Source organism: Heteronotia binoei, chromosome 4 (assembly GCF_032191835.1).
Source record: "Heteronotia binoei isolate CCM8104 ecotype False Entrance Well chromosome 4, APGP_CSIRO_Hbin_v1, whole genome shotgun sequence".
Taxonomy (NCBI): Eukaryota; Metazoa; Chordata; class Lepidosauria; order Squamata; family Gekkonidae; genus Heteronotia; species Heteronotia binoei.
In genome coordinates this window covers 53671876-53687229 of record NC_083226.1, presented here as the reverse complement: position 1 = coordinate 53687229, position 15354 = coordinate 53671876, and the positions used below count along the sequence as shown (strand labels likewise).

The window sequence follows — 15354 nt, the reverse complement described above, 5'->3', positions numbered from 1 at the left end:
GATACTTCTCTAAATATGGCCTGCTGCACAGATAAACAGACAGTATTGGATCCAATTATCCCCCTCAATAAAGTTACAAATTGCCCTTTGTAGGAAAGAATCTTTACTGATATTACCCCGTAAATCCAAATATTGAGTCTAATCATATTCTAGCAAAACATTAAAGAAAGATTCAGTCACAAGTGTTTCCACTATGGATTTTCTCAGGTAGAAACAAAAGTAGGAAAGTGTTATATCTGTTAGATGCTTCCTGAAGAAACACACTGTTGGGGTCAAGGAGGTTCCAGTTATGAGTAACACCAGGACCACAACAATACTATTTTTATCTCTGCAACAAACCCTGTCCACTGACATTCCTATATGAATTCCTCTAACTTTCTGGTTGCCCTGATTTCATATTTCACTGTGATACCTTTATACGTTCTTCAAGCCACAAAGAAGCTGTTTACATATCAGCAGCTCTGGTACAGCTTTAAAAATGTCCAAATGATACAGACCATATGAGCAGGGTCTGCTCACATAGCCTTCTGCCATGCAGTTTCCATGAGAAAGGACTATGGAATCTGGTCTGCTCACATAGCCTTCTGCCATGCAGTTTCCATGAGAAAGGACTATGGAATCTTCTTACTGTGAAGGAGCTCTACATGATAAGTGTCTCCTATATAGTGGGGAGAACATTTAAAAGGCAGCTGTGAAACAAAATATTCATGGCTGCTTTTGTCAGAGGATCTACAATGTGCACAGCCACAATTAAGTGGCAATCACATGCAGAGCCATAATCAAGCTGCAAATTGCACAGCCCTTACCACATAATCTGACATTCTCAGACATTTTAAAATGACATCGATACTCTCGGTGCAGATGAAAGGAAACTGAAACTTTATGTTCCATTTCATGCAAAAGCTTATAAAACATCAGAATAAATATCTCAAAAAGTTATAGTCTCTTAGACTGGTTCCCAGACCTTTTATCTCACAGCCAATGTACAGCTGTTGTCTCTATAATCAACAATTTATTTTCCTCTATGCTTGATATATAAAAAATAGAAACAACTTTCTGAATACACCCAAAAAGGGAAATCTCATCCACCTCACAGATCCCCAACTTCCTAACCCTTTCATCTTCTTTCTTGATGATATTGATGATATTGGATTTGTATCCCGCCCTCCACTCCAAAGAGTCTCAGAGCGGCTCACAATCTCCTTTACCTTCCTCCCCCACAACAGACACCCTGTGAGGTGGGTGGGGCTGGAGAGGGCTCTCACAGCAGCTGCCCTTTCAAGGACAACCTCTGTCAGAGCTATGGCTGACCCAAGGCCATGCTAGCAGGTGCAAGTGGAGGAGTGGGGAATCAAACCCGGTTCTCCCAGATAAGAGTCCGCACACTTAACCACTACACCAAACTGGCTCTTCCCCTCACTCCCACCATCTTGCCCCCATTGCCTCTTTTTCCTCCTGTGTTGCCTTCTACTCCTCACTGTGCAACTATCTCCTCTTCCTCTCCCCATCAACACCTCTTCCTCTTCCCTGCTGCTATTGCCACCTCCTCCCTTCAACCTGCTGCTGCCTTTTTCTTTCCACAATCTGGGGAAAAGGTTCAGAATAATATATATGATACATGAATTGGCATAGATTGCACTAACTGAGCTGGATAACCTGGACTAGCACGATCTCGTCAGATCTCAAAAGCTAAGCATGGTTGGCCCTGGATAGTATTTGGATGAGAGACCTCCAAGGAATACCAGGATTGTGATATGGAGACAGGCAATAGCAAATCACCTCTGAACATCTCTTGCCTTGAAAACCCTATGGGGTTGTCCTACACCAACTATGACTTGACAGCAAAAACAACAACAAAATAGTATTGCCCCTTTGGATTTTTCAGAATGTGCAAAATATGGTTGAGAATGACATGGGGTTTGCAAATTTTGGGTAATTTTTAGGAGCATAAAATCTGTGTCATGTCCTACTACTCAGATCACAAACAAGAAAATCCACAAAGAAACAAATGGACACTGACACCAGTGCAGAATATCCATATGTACTTACCTTAGGTAAATCTATATCCTGAATATTTGTATATAAACTCAAATCTATAGATGAACTAAAGCACAGAATATTCACTTCATCCTAAAAGAAATAAAATGTTAAAACATAAAAATAAAGACACAGGCACATGGGTAGGCACACTGTATCTGTCTTTAGCATTGTAGAATTAAAGACTCAATCCATCTATTCTTCCTATTATATCTTCTTAAGTTCTCCTAACATTTCCCTTGATTTTTGTTTAGGTTACTTGCAGTGCAAACCGATGCAGAGTTACTTATATTTAAGGCACTTAAATTAAGGGGCTTAGACTGGAATAGCTCAGCATGGAACTGAAACATAACAAGCTATATTTCTGTATATAGATCCATTCAGAAATATTAACCATACCAACAAATTAAAATAATATCCAAATCTTTATTATACCTCTTCATTTTGAGGTGTTCCACAAGAAGTCTCTACTGATTTTCCAGGACAAACTGCCATTTGATTGACAGCATCTTTGTTTCTACAATATATGAAGCAAATACATAAAAACTTTAAGGTTTGACTCTAACAAATACTTTTTGATATCAAAAATGGTAGCTTTAAATAATAAATAAAGTCATACCTATAATGGATGCAACAAGAAAAATATATGATCTAAGCAAGCTTTTAGAATGCTACCAGCATTGGAAAATGTTTAGATGAAAAATATGCTGCTAAAATTGCATTTAGATACATACAGATATAAAATGTTGAAGTTAGACATAGAAACATTAGGGATTGCTTACCTGATAAATATGATTTTTACTTTAAAAGGTGCACATTTAATTATTGAGGATGCATTCTGATGAGTTCTTCCATAGAGAACTTGTCCATTTATCTAGGTTAATCAGAAGGGCATAAATAGTTATAATGCTAATTTTAACCAGTTTATTTTACCCAAAATGTGTCTCCACACACAAGAAATCTGATTTTTCCATTACAAATTACAGAAATTGCTTTCCAGCCTTTGTGATACATTAAATCTGTCTTCTTCACATTATAATCATTTCCCTATCACAAAATACATAACAGCTGTTTGTTTTCATCTCTTTGTTGGCCTGGAAATGTCCTTTGAGAGGTTAAAGCGGGCTGGCTGACTTTGGGAACATTATAATCTATTTCCATTACTGATTGACCATCTCATGACCCACTGTTTGTCAAATGGAAAAGAGGCATGGAAATAGGTTGCTAATAACAACAAAAGGTTAAAAAAATCAGCTATGTGGCAACCCTCTACCTGGGTACAGTGAATGGGAACATTAGCAAAATAAGACTGCAGACTGTGTCCCGACAGGGTGCTCAAATTTTCAAGAATAATAGCATACTTTCATTAACATAATCACAACAGCTACATTAAAGGGATCTATTTTAGGGTTGCCAGGTCTGACTCAAGAAATATCTGGGGACTTTGGGGGTGGAGCCAGGAGCAAAGTTGTGACAAGCATAACTGAATGCCAAATGGAGTTCTGGCCATCACATTTAAGGGGACAGCATGCCTTTTAAATGCACCTTCTTTTGGGGATCACAGAATTGGACCCCCGGTCCAATCTTTTTGAAACTTGTTGTAGTGGTTAAGTGTGTGAACTCTTATCTGGGAGAACCAGGTATAATTCTCCATTTTTCCAAATGCACCTCTCAAAGTTCTCTCAAAGCTGTTCTGCTCAAGAGTAGTTCCATAACTGAGAGTTCTCTCAGCCTGACCTACCTCATAGGGTATCTGTTGTGGGGAGGGGAAGGGAAAGAAAATTGCAAGCCACTCTGAGACTCCTTCAGGTAGCAAAGGGCAGGATATAAAACCCTCCTCCTCTTTCTCCCCCTCCTCTTCTTTTTCTTTCAAATCATGCCTAATTCTGGAGCAGGAGATCAAGCCATTGGCTTAGTCTCTTCCTGTGGTAACTAGCATAGAGAGGCAATTTTTCTCCTTGGTAACCAGAAGGATGAGTTTCCTAAATATACTAGCAATCTGCTACCCTATCAAATTTTCATTTCTGTTTAAATCTGGTTTTCTTATGGCTCCCATGCTATTTTCCATCCTTTTTTATCATATACAATCTGAGTACTTTACAGTGCGTATTTTGTTACAGGCAATGCTGAGAAATTAATGAATCCCCCAAAGTCATTCAGTGAACATAACTGAATATTCTTATCCTACAAGAATATTCTTATCCTACAAGAATATCCATGTCATGCCTTTTATTAGAGCCAATAAATGGCACAAAATATTGTGCATACTTTCAAGTCCACAAGCACTAAATTAAACCATTAAAGAGTAAAAAGGTAGACTCTCCTGCCAGCTGTAGTAGTAATGGATGTTGACAGGCACACTAACTTGTTTAATTGCTGTACAAGTCAGATTCCAGCATTCATATTCTGGGAAGAAGTAAACAATGAAGGCAACATCTGAATGGAGAAAATGATGTCCAGGCAGATCCAAATATCAATTGAGACAGAATGATCAACAGTATCAAAGGCTGCTAATAAGAACATAAGAGAAGCCATGCTAGATCAGGCCAATGGCCTATTCAGTCGAACACTCTGTGTCACTGAGTGGCCAAAAAACCCAGGTGCCATCAGAAGGTTAACCCTTTTCTGTCCCAGTTTGTCATACTTACACCAGAATGGCAAATCTGCCACACTGAGGAAAAAACAGACACATTTACGTTATAGTAGTTTTCCATGCCAAACGTTAGTCGACAGGCTCTATGTGTGTGTGTGTGTGTGTGTTTGTGTGCATATGTGACTGATACTGTGAAGATGACAGTATCTATGTGTGTGCTGCTGATCTGAAATGCCTCCCAGCATCTCTCTACAGTTTAAAAAACACTGGGGCTGTATTTTCATAATTTCTCATTATCAGATCTATTTATGCCCTCATAGTGATGACAGAAAACAGAGGGTAATGTTTTTCATTTCTATGCCCTCCCTGTGAGCTTCTCAAGTAGAGTCCCCTGCTGAAATTAGAAAGAACAGTGGACTAAATGGTCCCTGGACTAAATATCTACTTTGGTCCACCACCTTGCCATGTTCTTATGCTATTATATTCTTGAAGCTGATAATGTTAACTTTCTAATACAGAATTAATTCAAAAGGTTCCATATTCTTTCAATAGCTCAAAAATGGTAAAATAAACAATACAATTAATTTTTTTAATCTCTTCATTCAGGACTCAAACTAAAATTTGAGATGTTCATGCCACCAGCAGAATTGCTGCTTCTATAACAACAGTGATAATTGTAAAAAGAGTTAAAATGACAGCATGCACAATGAATCCAGACACAACTAAAGGGAGAACCTTCAGGTTATCACATCAGCTGCTATATTAAATCAGACCCCATATTTTTCTCAAAGTATTATCACAGGTATCACATGTACTTCTAACATTTCTGCAATAACTACTAGTCAAATAGAGCACCAAAATCTAAAGAAAAAAGCCAGCATAATTATAAAGAACGAACGTATTGAGTATAAGAAGGTATGGTTAATTAAAGGCTGGGTTTTGCACCAATAATCAAATGGTTTTCTATCCTGAGAGTCCACGTTTAGTTTTAGGGATAATTACTAGATACTTACTTCCAGTAACTCATCTGCAATCTGCAGCCTCCCATCTTTTCCAGCTGCTCCATTTGGATCGATTCCCACTACAAAAACACTCATCTTGGATCGGTCTTTGTTCCCAGCCAGGCTGAGTCCTAAGCCAGTCCTTCCCTTTTCCAACTCTATCACATGAAGATCTCCTGGCAGGTTCCCATAACGCTCAGTGATCTTTTCTAATCATAAGATTAGAAGAGAAAAATCATGGATAGTTATCCTGAACAACTTGGCTGGAACCAGGGCTTAGAATTCAGTATTCATCATAAGAAACTCATAATCCTCTGACAGTTCACAAAGGAAACTACAGGCTCATGTTGACATTCTCTGTGTGTAGCAATAAATTCTCTAGTGGCTTCTTTTTCCAGCACAAAAGAGTGAAGACTTTTCCTTTTATGGTATTCTCATATAAAAATATAACATGTTTTGTGCTTTGTGTTATAAATACTTTCTAACAATAACAATACTTCCCTCTTAGAGTGTAAGTGAAACAACCATCAAATAATAATGGATTTAACGTGGGTTATGGGCTGGCTAGAACCTAAATTCACAATGCAAAAATAGACAGAAAAAAATTCTCCTTCTTTCTACAATGTTATCTTATTAAAGAAAACAAAACAACAACATAAATATCAGATTACCTTACAGAAAGAGAGGTAAAAATTCCACCTGACTATACTGCTTCCTAAAAGGTTAAATCAATAGTCAAACTTACTCCAGTTGTATCCAAACTCATCTTCCAAATCTTCTAAGTTTTTGCTGCAGGACTGCTGTACATCTTCAACACTCATTTCTGGAGATGCTGAAGGAGGAGATAACAGCAAGGTACAAGATGAAGTCTTTTCTGGCTCCGAATCTGACTGACTGGATGCCTGTGGAGAATAAGAAAAATACAGCGGCTGAGAACATTGCAGGCTGATCTGGGCAAATAAGCATGAAATGGTAAAAAAAAAAAAAAAAAAGCAAGGGCTACGGCTTTGAAGTTAAAAATACTAAGCAACAAGAATTCTAAAATGATACAGAATAGAAAAGCAATCACAGGTGGAAAATAATAGCAACATGGAAAAGCGAAGCAATGAATTTTAAGCAAGCAGGACAGAGACTAGAAGAGAAATTAAGTAACTATGTGTATGCTTTTGTACACATAACTGAACTTATGTTCATTTTGAAGAAAACAAAATAGAGCTCTATTGATCCCAAAGGAAAAATCAGTAACTTGGAGGATTTGGGAGATTCATATGAAAAAAGAGCCTCTAATGGAAATTGTGAATCAGGTGGTGGTGGTGGGGAAAACATGTGGCAATAGCCTCATTTTATATATAGACAGGCTGAGGGCCTGCAAGGAATCCCAGAGGAAGGGAGATGATCAACTAGGAAATTTTCTTCAACTCAAACTTTCTTCTCCAGGATAATAGAAATGCTTTCCTCTTCTCCCTGTTATGATTCTTCACTTCTCCTAATTGTCTGAAAGCAGTACACACAATATATATTTATCAGGTCACTGTGAGACAGGAGAATCCTTCTTTTACTGCCACTTACAAACGAATACTTTTCTGAATACCTAGGAAGCATCCCAGGTATGTAGAAATCTGTACCTTCTTTTGGAAGAGCCTATTTCATGTCCTTCCTGATAATCAACTGACTGTGGACTTTGATATTAGAAGGAACAACCTGAGCATCCTGGGAGGATTTGCAAGGGAGGAGGAGAATAAATGATATGAATATTCCCAGCCACACATCTGCATTCAGAAAGCTTCCACTCCAGGATCTACAAGCTGTCAAGGATCTGACCAGACTTACTGTCCACACAGGAGCCAGCACTTCAAAATCATATGTAGTAACATACGTGCGGACTTGACTCCTTCCTGCTAGCCATTTTGTAACCTGTACTTGCTATTGGCCACCTTAAAAGATGAACTGAATCTCATTTTTCAAGACTAAAGTGAATTCTGTGAAGAGGTTAATGTTACTTCTCGCTTAATTTACCTCAGGATTGACTAATCAATGGCAGTTCCATGAATGGAAATTGTGATTTAAAAGAACAGAGTTTGAAAATTCCAACCCGAGATAAAGTTGGAGATTCATTTACCCACAAATTTCAGAAGTTATGCCAGGGATGGTTGGAGACTATGCATGCAAGGCATTCCAAGGTGGAAAAAAATGGGCCATGCTAATCATCCTATGATGTGTAAAAATCAGTATGAGGTTCTTGGGGGTAATGCACTCCAGCCACATCTGAATATTCAGAAACAACTTTGCTGCTGTTCATCTTAACTCTAATTTGGACATAGCAAAGGATTCCATCTTTTCAGGATTGCTCAATTTATATTAATCCTTGATTCACATTTTGAACATCTAATGAACCAGATGCTTCCAATTTTATTAAGTGAGCCATCTTCTGGCATTTCATGTGTCAGGAGAAATAATTCTAATAATCCACATAAACTATCAAATCTTTTCTACTACTACTACTAGTGTATTTCCTGCTACCAGTCTCCTAAATGTTGCACAGAAGATAGAGGTGAAATAAGCTCCCAGGCTATGAGACTATCATTATGTCACCTCAAAGACATATGAACTGTTTCCCCATGGTAAGATGTCAAATCAATGTAGTTAAGGTAGCATACACTAAGCAATGTGAGAAGAGTCAATCACAAGACTTTTCATGTCTGGATACTATCATGTCCAGATCCCATAGAGGGATGACAACAATCATGTTGGAAAGCACTAGCAATTGAGCCTTCCCATGCACTTCTGCTGGCGGTCAAAGATATCGCCAAGGGAAAATTGCTGCTAATGTTACCGAGGTAATGGAAGAAGAAGAATTGCAGATTTATACCCTGCTCTTCTCCCTGAATCAGAGATTCAGAGTGGCTTACAATCTCCTATATCTTCTCCCCCCACACCCTGTGAGGTAGGTGGGGCTGAGAGGGCTTTCACAGCAACTGCCCTTTCAAGGATTACCTCTGCCAGAGCTATGGCTAACCCAAGACCATTCCAGCAGGTGCAAGTGGAGGTGTGGGGAATCAAACTCGGTTCTCCCAGATAAGAGTCCACGCACTTAACCACTACACCAAACTGGCTCTCTAAAAGCTACCTAAAAAGTCAATACAAAGACATGGCTGGATTTGGTTAACAGAACTGGAGACATTTACTACAAAGACACATGTCCTTTTCTGAATTATGCCCTATAAAAATAATCAGTGCAATCCTTTGTGTAATACCCTTTGCACATTAGGGTATACATACACAGAGCATTACTCTGAAAGGAGCAGGTACACATGGAAGCAACTGATGACCCTTTTGAAATGATTACATGGAGAGAGACAGACAGTGCACAAGAAGTATATTACACACATCAATTAGGACAGTGATTACAAATTAAGACGAACCTTAAATGGTGTAGGAGCAAAAGGGTTACATGGGGAGCAACTGAAGGTAAATCTAACTGTATTCTGCATATCCTATGGTAACAGAAAATAGCAGGCTGTTTATTATAGCACCCTTTATGGCATGCTACATCAGGGCTATGAAGCAACAGAAACTCTTATTTCAGTGACAGAATAAGGATTACATACACTATGGCTGGGTTCAGACATAATGTGAAACCATGCTTTATTTTAAATATACTTTGAAACCAGGATTCATTGCACAATAACTCAAATGTGGGCCTGTCACAACAAATGTGGATTTCATTGCCTTCTCTTTGTGGGCTAGGAGGGTGTCGTTGGAGAACAAGCCTGGATTAAACCAGAGTATCTGCATTCTCCTATATGAACCTACCCATCCAGTGCAGTCATCTTTGGAGGCCCAGCTTTGGCTGGCCCACCAACTAAGGATAGATGGGTAAAAATGTGAGAAAGGGTGTTCTGGGTCATGGCACCAAAACTTTAGAATTCCATTCCCAGGGAGATCTGTCTGCTTCCTTCTATTTTTGTCTTCTACCAGTTACTGAAGACTTTTTTTGTTTTGTTTGGAAACAATGTTCCTCCTATGTTCCTCCTCACAGGTTTTGATGTTGTCTCTATAATTTTTTATTCCATTATTCAATTTTATATATTATTTTATGCACTGTTTTAACATTGAATATTTTAATGTTCTAAAGTTCTCTGCTTTGGGGACCCTATGTGGATGGAAAGGTGCCACAGAAATGTTTTAAATAAATAAAATATTTTACATGAAACCATAGTTAAAACTAGCTGATAAATCTAATTGAGATCCTGGCTTCATATGAGGGTTGCCAGCCTCCAGTGGGGCCTGGAGATCTTCTGCTTTTACAGCTGATCTCCAGATGAGAGAGATCAGCTCCCCTGGAGAAAATGGCTGCTTTGAAGGATGGTATCTATGGTACCATGCTGAGGTCCCTCCCCTTCCCAAACCCCACCCTCTCCTGGATCCACCCTCAAAATCTCCAGGTATTTTCCAACACAGAACTGGCAACCCTACTTCAGGTCCTTGTTTGATGGGTGCTAACTAATTACAAGTTAATATAAAGGCCCACATTCAGACAATCACACTAACCATAGTTAGCATAATCAAACTGTGGTTTCATATGGTGTCTGAAATAAGTATTTATAATGAAATTTTCCTTGACTATAGCAGAAAATTACTTAAAGGGCCTAATAAGGATACATATGAGTCATGAGTACTACTTGATAACCTCTTGTAAACGCAGTACTACAAGCAGAAATTTCCCTTAGAAATAAATTGAAAAAGAATATGAAAAATTACTTCATAATCAGCAAAGTAGCAACTATAAATAGGCCTGAATGTAAAGCTGAACAAATTTAAACAAGTTGCCTTTATACTTTTGTTTTACAATATCAGCAAGAGGTGATTGCAAAAAAATGGGCAATTTCTTACTTTTAAGATTGTCCCAACTGACAATAGCTATCATGACTGGAAGAAAAAATACAACCTGGTGGCTTTGTAATTTATTTCATTTATTCTCTGTATTTCCACATCCTTTTTAAATATAACTCATTAGGAGAAGGAAAATAATTTTTGTTTGCTGTCCATAATCACTAGGTGCCCATTCATGCTGTTAATCAGTTCTGGATGAATCTTTTATCCAATTCTTAAACTACATTGACTCATGTAAAATACTACAATTAGGATATCTTAGTTTTGTATGCCAATTACCTACTAACCTCAAAGCATGGTATATGGTCAACATTTGGTTCACCAAGCCCTTTCCCCAAATTCCCTGCTGCCACCATGTCACAACAAAATGGCAGGCAAACTGGAGGAGAAGAAAGAGGTTTTCTAGAGGTCTAAGCAGTCTGCAGTCAGCATTACAGGTCATTTGTTGCACTTGGAAAATATTTATTCTTACCAATTTGTTAAAATATTAAGGGAGGGGAGATAAAACACATATATATGTTCACTGAATCCATCACACACACTCAGGCATCATCCAACCTTGTTAGTGTTGAACTGTAGAGGATCAACAAAAGGGTTAGTGCTGCTGTAGACAGGAAGCTTACTGAAAGGATTGTGCTGCAGGTAAGGCATAGGGAGGTTCTACAAGAAAAACAGAAAGGGACTTGCTAACTAAAAGGCAAGTTACATATTAAGGCATGTTCACACATGTGGCTCAACACTTGGTTACTACACCAGCAAATGATGATTTGCATGCATGAAACACCAATCACAGGTCAAATATCGCAGAGAAGACTTCCATATGACCCCACAAACAGTCCATTTCCATGGAAGCAATTCACATGTTGAAGCAGAGAGTCACTATAACAGGATAACAAGTGATGTACATGCATGTGTGAATAAGCCCTGATTCAGTTTGTTTATCTAGCCATGTGGTAAAGACATGTTTTTCAGATGGATCCTTTTCAAATATCTTATTCACAAGTGATGCCTTCGAAACTAGTCCAAATTACAAAGGCAATATTGATATTCTGGCTCCTTAAGTGTCATAGTTAAATCAGTAGGCATTTACATAATATGAAATGATCATAACATTTATATGCAGTGTTTGGGAAGGGCTGTGACTCAGTGGTAGAACATGAAGGAGGTCCCAGATTTAGTCCAATTAGAAGGTTTAGGCACTGCATGATGAAAAGACCTGCAATTGACCCTGACCCTGCCACTCAAAGTAGAAATTTCTGATCCTGACAGACCAATGTTCTGACTCAGTATAAGTCAGCTTGTTGTGTTCAAGTATTTTCATTTCTGTATTGCAATGGGAATGACTTACCTCTTAGAAGCCCTTGAGTAGTATAAACACAGGCCTAGTACAAATATGCTTCCTGATCGTCTAACCATGGATAAAAGATCAGAAGCAATTCACAGTCAAATATGTTCATCCTCCTCTCCTGTCCTGTTTCATGCAATTATTATCTGGGAACTAACCATGGGACAATTGCATGAGGGCTGCCAGCCTCCAGGTGGGGCCTGGAGATCTCCTAGTATTACAAAGTATCTCCATGCAATAGAGATCAGTTTTCCTGGAGAAAATGGCTGCTTTGGAGGGTGGACTCTATGGCATTATATCCCAAAGGGCTCCTTCTCCTCCCTCTCCAGGATCCACCCCACAAATATCCAGGGATTTCCAGAACTCAGCAACCCTAGCTCCATACTTTGTAACCATAGTTAAAAGGGGTTTTCTGAATTATTTGAGCTAAGTTTGATTAGCACCAGTGTAAATCAACAAGAGATGATAGTCAGGTGTGAAACTCAGAGGGATGGACCAAGAGCAAAGGGGTCCATGATCCCAAGGAAGAAAGAGGAGGGGAAGTGATGACCAAACGGCACTGCCCGTCTCCTAACCAATTTTGTGTTTAAGAATACGCTCCAGTGAACTCTGTCAAACTTGCTTCCAAATAAACATTGGTTGAGTTACAAAGCAGTCTTTCATAAGCCCTGCAATTACAGTTAACAAGGAAACAATCAGTAAACAGTAAATCTAAATATCCTTGTCATTGGGATTTTCATCCTTTGTAGATAAATTACAGAAAAAAATATGCACACCAGGGCAGGTAACATTGAATAAGCAAGTTATGAACTGCTCCAAAGGACAAATGAGACTACAGTTTTCATTCATATCTCCAAGACTATATTCCAACCATTTTAACACAGCATGCAGTGGTAAAAAGCTATCTATGCCTGTTAAATTTTTTGTTATCTGCGAAAGTAACTCTCAATGCACAATGCTGTTACCTCTCTGGTTGATTGCCTTTCAACAAACACTGGAAATCTCCTACTATTTTGCCACATGTTCAGCCACAGGTTTCAAACATAAATATCACTAGCTAAAAGTGCAGCTTTTGGATCTTAAGCATTCATTAAGCAGGTAGATCTTATCCATACCACAGCAAATGCACAAGCCTTAATTAGCACCTTGCATATGAATCACCAACATTCAGAAAAACTATGCCATGCAACTTTACCTGGGATGGCTGATGGTAAAATGGATTATTAGGTTTCTGCCCACTGTGAGCAGAGGACGATAAAAAGCTATAGAGAGATTCTGGCTGGGAAACAAAAGTTGTGAAACAGCTAGTGAATCAATCATGCAGCTTATAGCAAATCTACAAGGAGGATGTCTATTTTCAAATGATGCAAGTTACTATATTAAAACTACTTTGCAAGTATTTGTGCGGCTCATGCAATGCAGTGGCTGACAGTGTAAAGGAACAAAAAAAAAATATGTTTGAATGCTTTTAAGGTGGCTCTCCAAAAACAGATCCTTTTGTTTCTAGTTTGTGCTTTAGCACAACCAGAAATGCATGAGGAAGCACTGAAAGTAAAGGTATTAACACTAAGGCTTGGGAGGGGAAAGGGACTGCAACCATATTGCTCCATGCAGGCTGAACTGCCCAAGCACATCCTGCAATTCCTTGCATCTGTCTGACTTAGCAGTGGAAAAGATGAAGGCAGGGTGGCATGGGTGCATGGGAGAATTTTTTGAATATTTCCATATCTATAGAAATGTAAACATTCTGTCAAATTTCTCCATTAATGAATTAGCTATGATGCCAGTTGCCACCAGCAGCTTTGTCAGAAACTCCCACTACCCCAAAAAAGCATTTTTGAAAATATGTTTTCAAACCATTTTAAAGCCAAAAGGCTAAACACAAGTCTTATTGAATCCTACTCTTAGTTAAGTGGGAATAGGGCTTGCAAGGTAAAGCTTCCCTGTTCCATACAAACATTGCCTGGGATTGCTCAGTTCTCCTTCCTTCCTTCATTCCTTTGACTCTGTGTATCTTTTTCACAGTTCACATGCTTACCCTTGGTCTGTTTATAATGCTTTGTACCAGAAAGATTACTGGGTTGCCTGCTCTCCGTATGGCTTCCACAGCTTGTTCGTGGCTTGCATCTCTGAGGTTAATCCCGTCCACCTGAAATCGGAAGGCCTAAGCTTAACATAATGGTTCATGCAGCAACTTCTAAAAATTTTATCTGAGTTTCTTGTTTCATACCCCTCTCCAAATCAGTTGTCACTGATTGAACAGGATGAGCTCTCTTTCAGATGTTTAGTGGTGAAGTATTAATCAAGTAATGCCACAATGATCATATGGAGGCCAAAATTTCTAAAACTGCAATCTTTAAATCTCTTGGCAAGAACCTTGTTAAAATTGCAAGAATCACCTTTAAGCATCCAATCACTGGTGTGATCTAGACTGATGATGCCAGTGGATAAATTTTTGAAATCTAAGATGTAGTCTGGACGCTGATAATGTATAGTAGCTAATTATGTAACGCAGGAAGTCCCTGGTTCAAATCTCAACTCGGGTTCAACTCAGAAGACTGCTTTAGCCAATCTTTTCAGAACCTGGGAATAATGCTGGCCTCCCTTTACAGTCGCTTTCTGAGCCAATATATGCAAATCACTTTGAACACTCAAAAAGCTCTATATAAATTCAAAGTATTATTAGCCTAGAACAGGCTAACCATCTGTATTTACATGTGAACTTATTTCTCTTCAAAGAAAAAGTCTCAGGATAAGTCATACTGTGCAAGCGGTGAACAGAGTTTCTAAAACATTTCTGTGGATAGGTTGTAAATAATTCATTGTTCCAAATCAAGATAGTGTTTACATGCTCCACTGGTTGCTGTGAGGTACAATTAACATATTTATAAAGCATATGAAGAAGAGCACTGTATGAAGTACAATGTTCATTTTTTAAAAAGGGGGGGGGAGGAAAATGAGTGAAACACTGCCACTTACGCTGCTCTCTGAGCTGTAAAATAAAGCTTTACTAAAGAATATTAATAGCTAATTTCCTAAAATGAGACCTCCATTTGTATAGGTGGTAAACCAAAGAAACGGTTTTACATTGTTAGTGCTAACAAGCTATACACATATGTGCTGCTAGACAAACTAGAAGCAATGATACAGTGTGCTGTTTGTTAGTGGCAACTTTAGCACTAGGACATTCTTTAAACCTTATGGGTTGTCTGAGAATTAACCACCCATTATAAAATCTGGAGAGAAGGACAAGCCTTTGAGAAATCAAGACACGAATATTAGAGTTGACAGATTTCTAGAAAAGTAAACAGTAGAGTTTTCAGGATACAAACTAAAAGTGCAAAAAAGCAAACCAGAATATTCATACAAGCATACAATAATTCCACTATACCTAAACAAGCATGGTCAGTTATAGTTTTCACATCCAGTATTCCACTTTTGGAAGTCAAGCTCCTTATCAATTTATCCACTGAAATCTGTGAAAG

The 15354-nt window shown here is 38.5% G+C and overlaps 1 protein-coding gene across 22 annotated transcripts in view; it reads right to left on the bottom strand.

Moving 5' to 3' along the window:
• MPDZ (multiple PDZ domain crumbs cell polarity complex component) overlaps nucleotides 1-15354 on the bottom strand; it is a 137960-nt gene that overhangs the window by 31890 nt on the left and 90716 nt on the right. For 8 of the 22 annotated variants that reach the window (XM_060237292.1, XM_060237299.1, XM_060237294.1 and 5 more), the window contains 9 exons: nucleotides 13908-14018; nucleotides 13065-13148; nucleotides 11083-11184; nucleotides 9054-9125; nucleotides 6377-6533; nucleotides 5644-5840; nucleotides 2820-2911; nucleotides 2473-2554; nucleotides 2050-2130 (listed from right to left, as the gene is read on the bottom strand). In XM_060237292.1, the coding sequence (XP_060093275.1) occupies nucleotides 2050-2130; nucleotides 2473-2554; nucleotides 2820-2911; nucleotides 5644-5840; nucleotides 6377-6533; nucleotides 9054-9125; nucleotides 11083-11184; nucleotides 13065-13148; nucleotides 13908-14018 (978 nt within the window). The remainder of the gene's footprint in view (nucleotides 1-2049; nucleotides 2131-2472; nucleotides 2555-2819; nucleotides 2912-5643; nucleotides 5841-6376; nucleotides 6534-9053; nucleotides 9126-11082; nucleotides 11185-13064; nucleotides 13149-13907; nucleotides 14019-15354) is intronic. The other 14 variants (XM_060237312.1, XM_060237306.1, XM_060237309.1 and 11 more) reach the window with 6 other exon arrangements.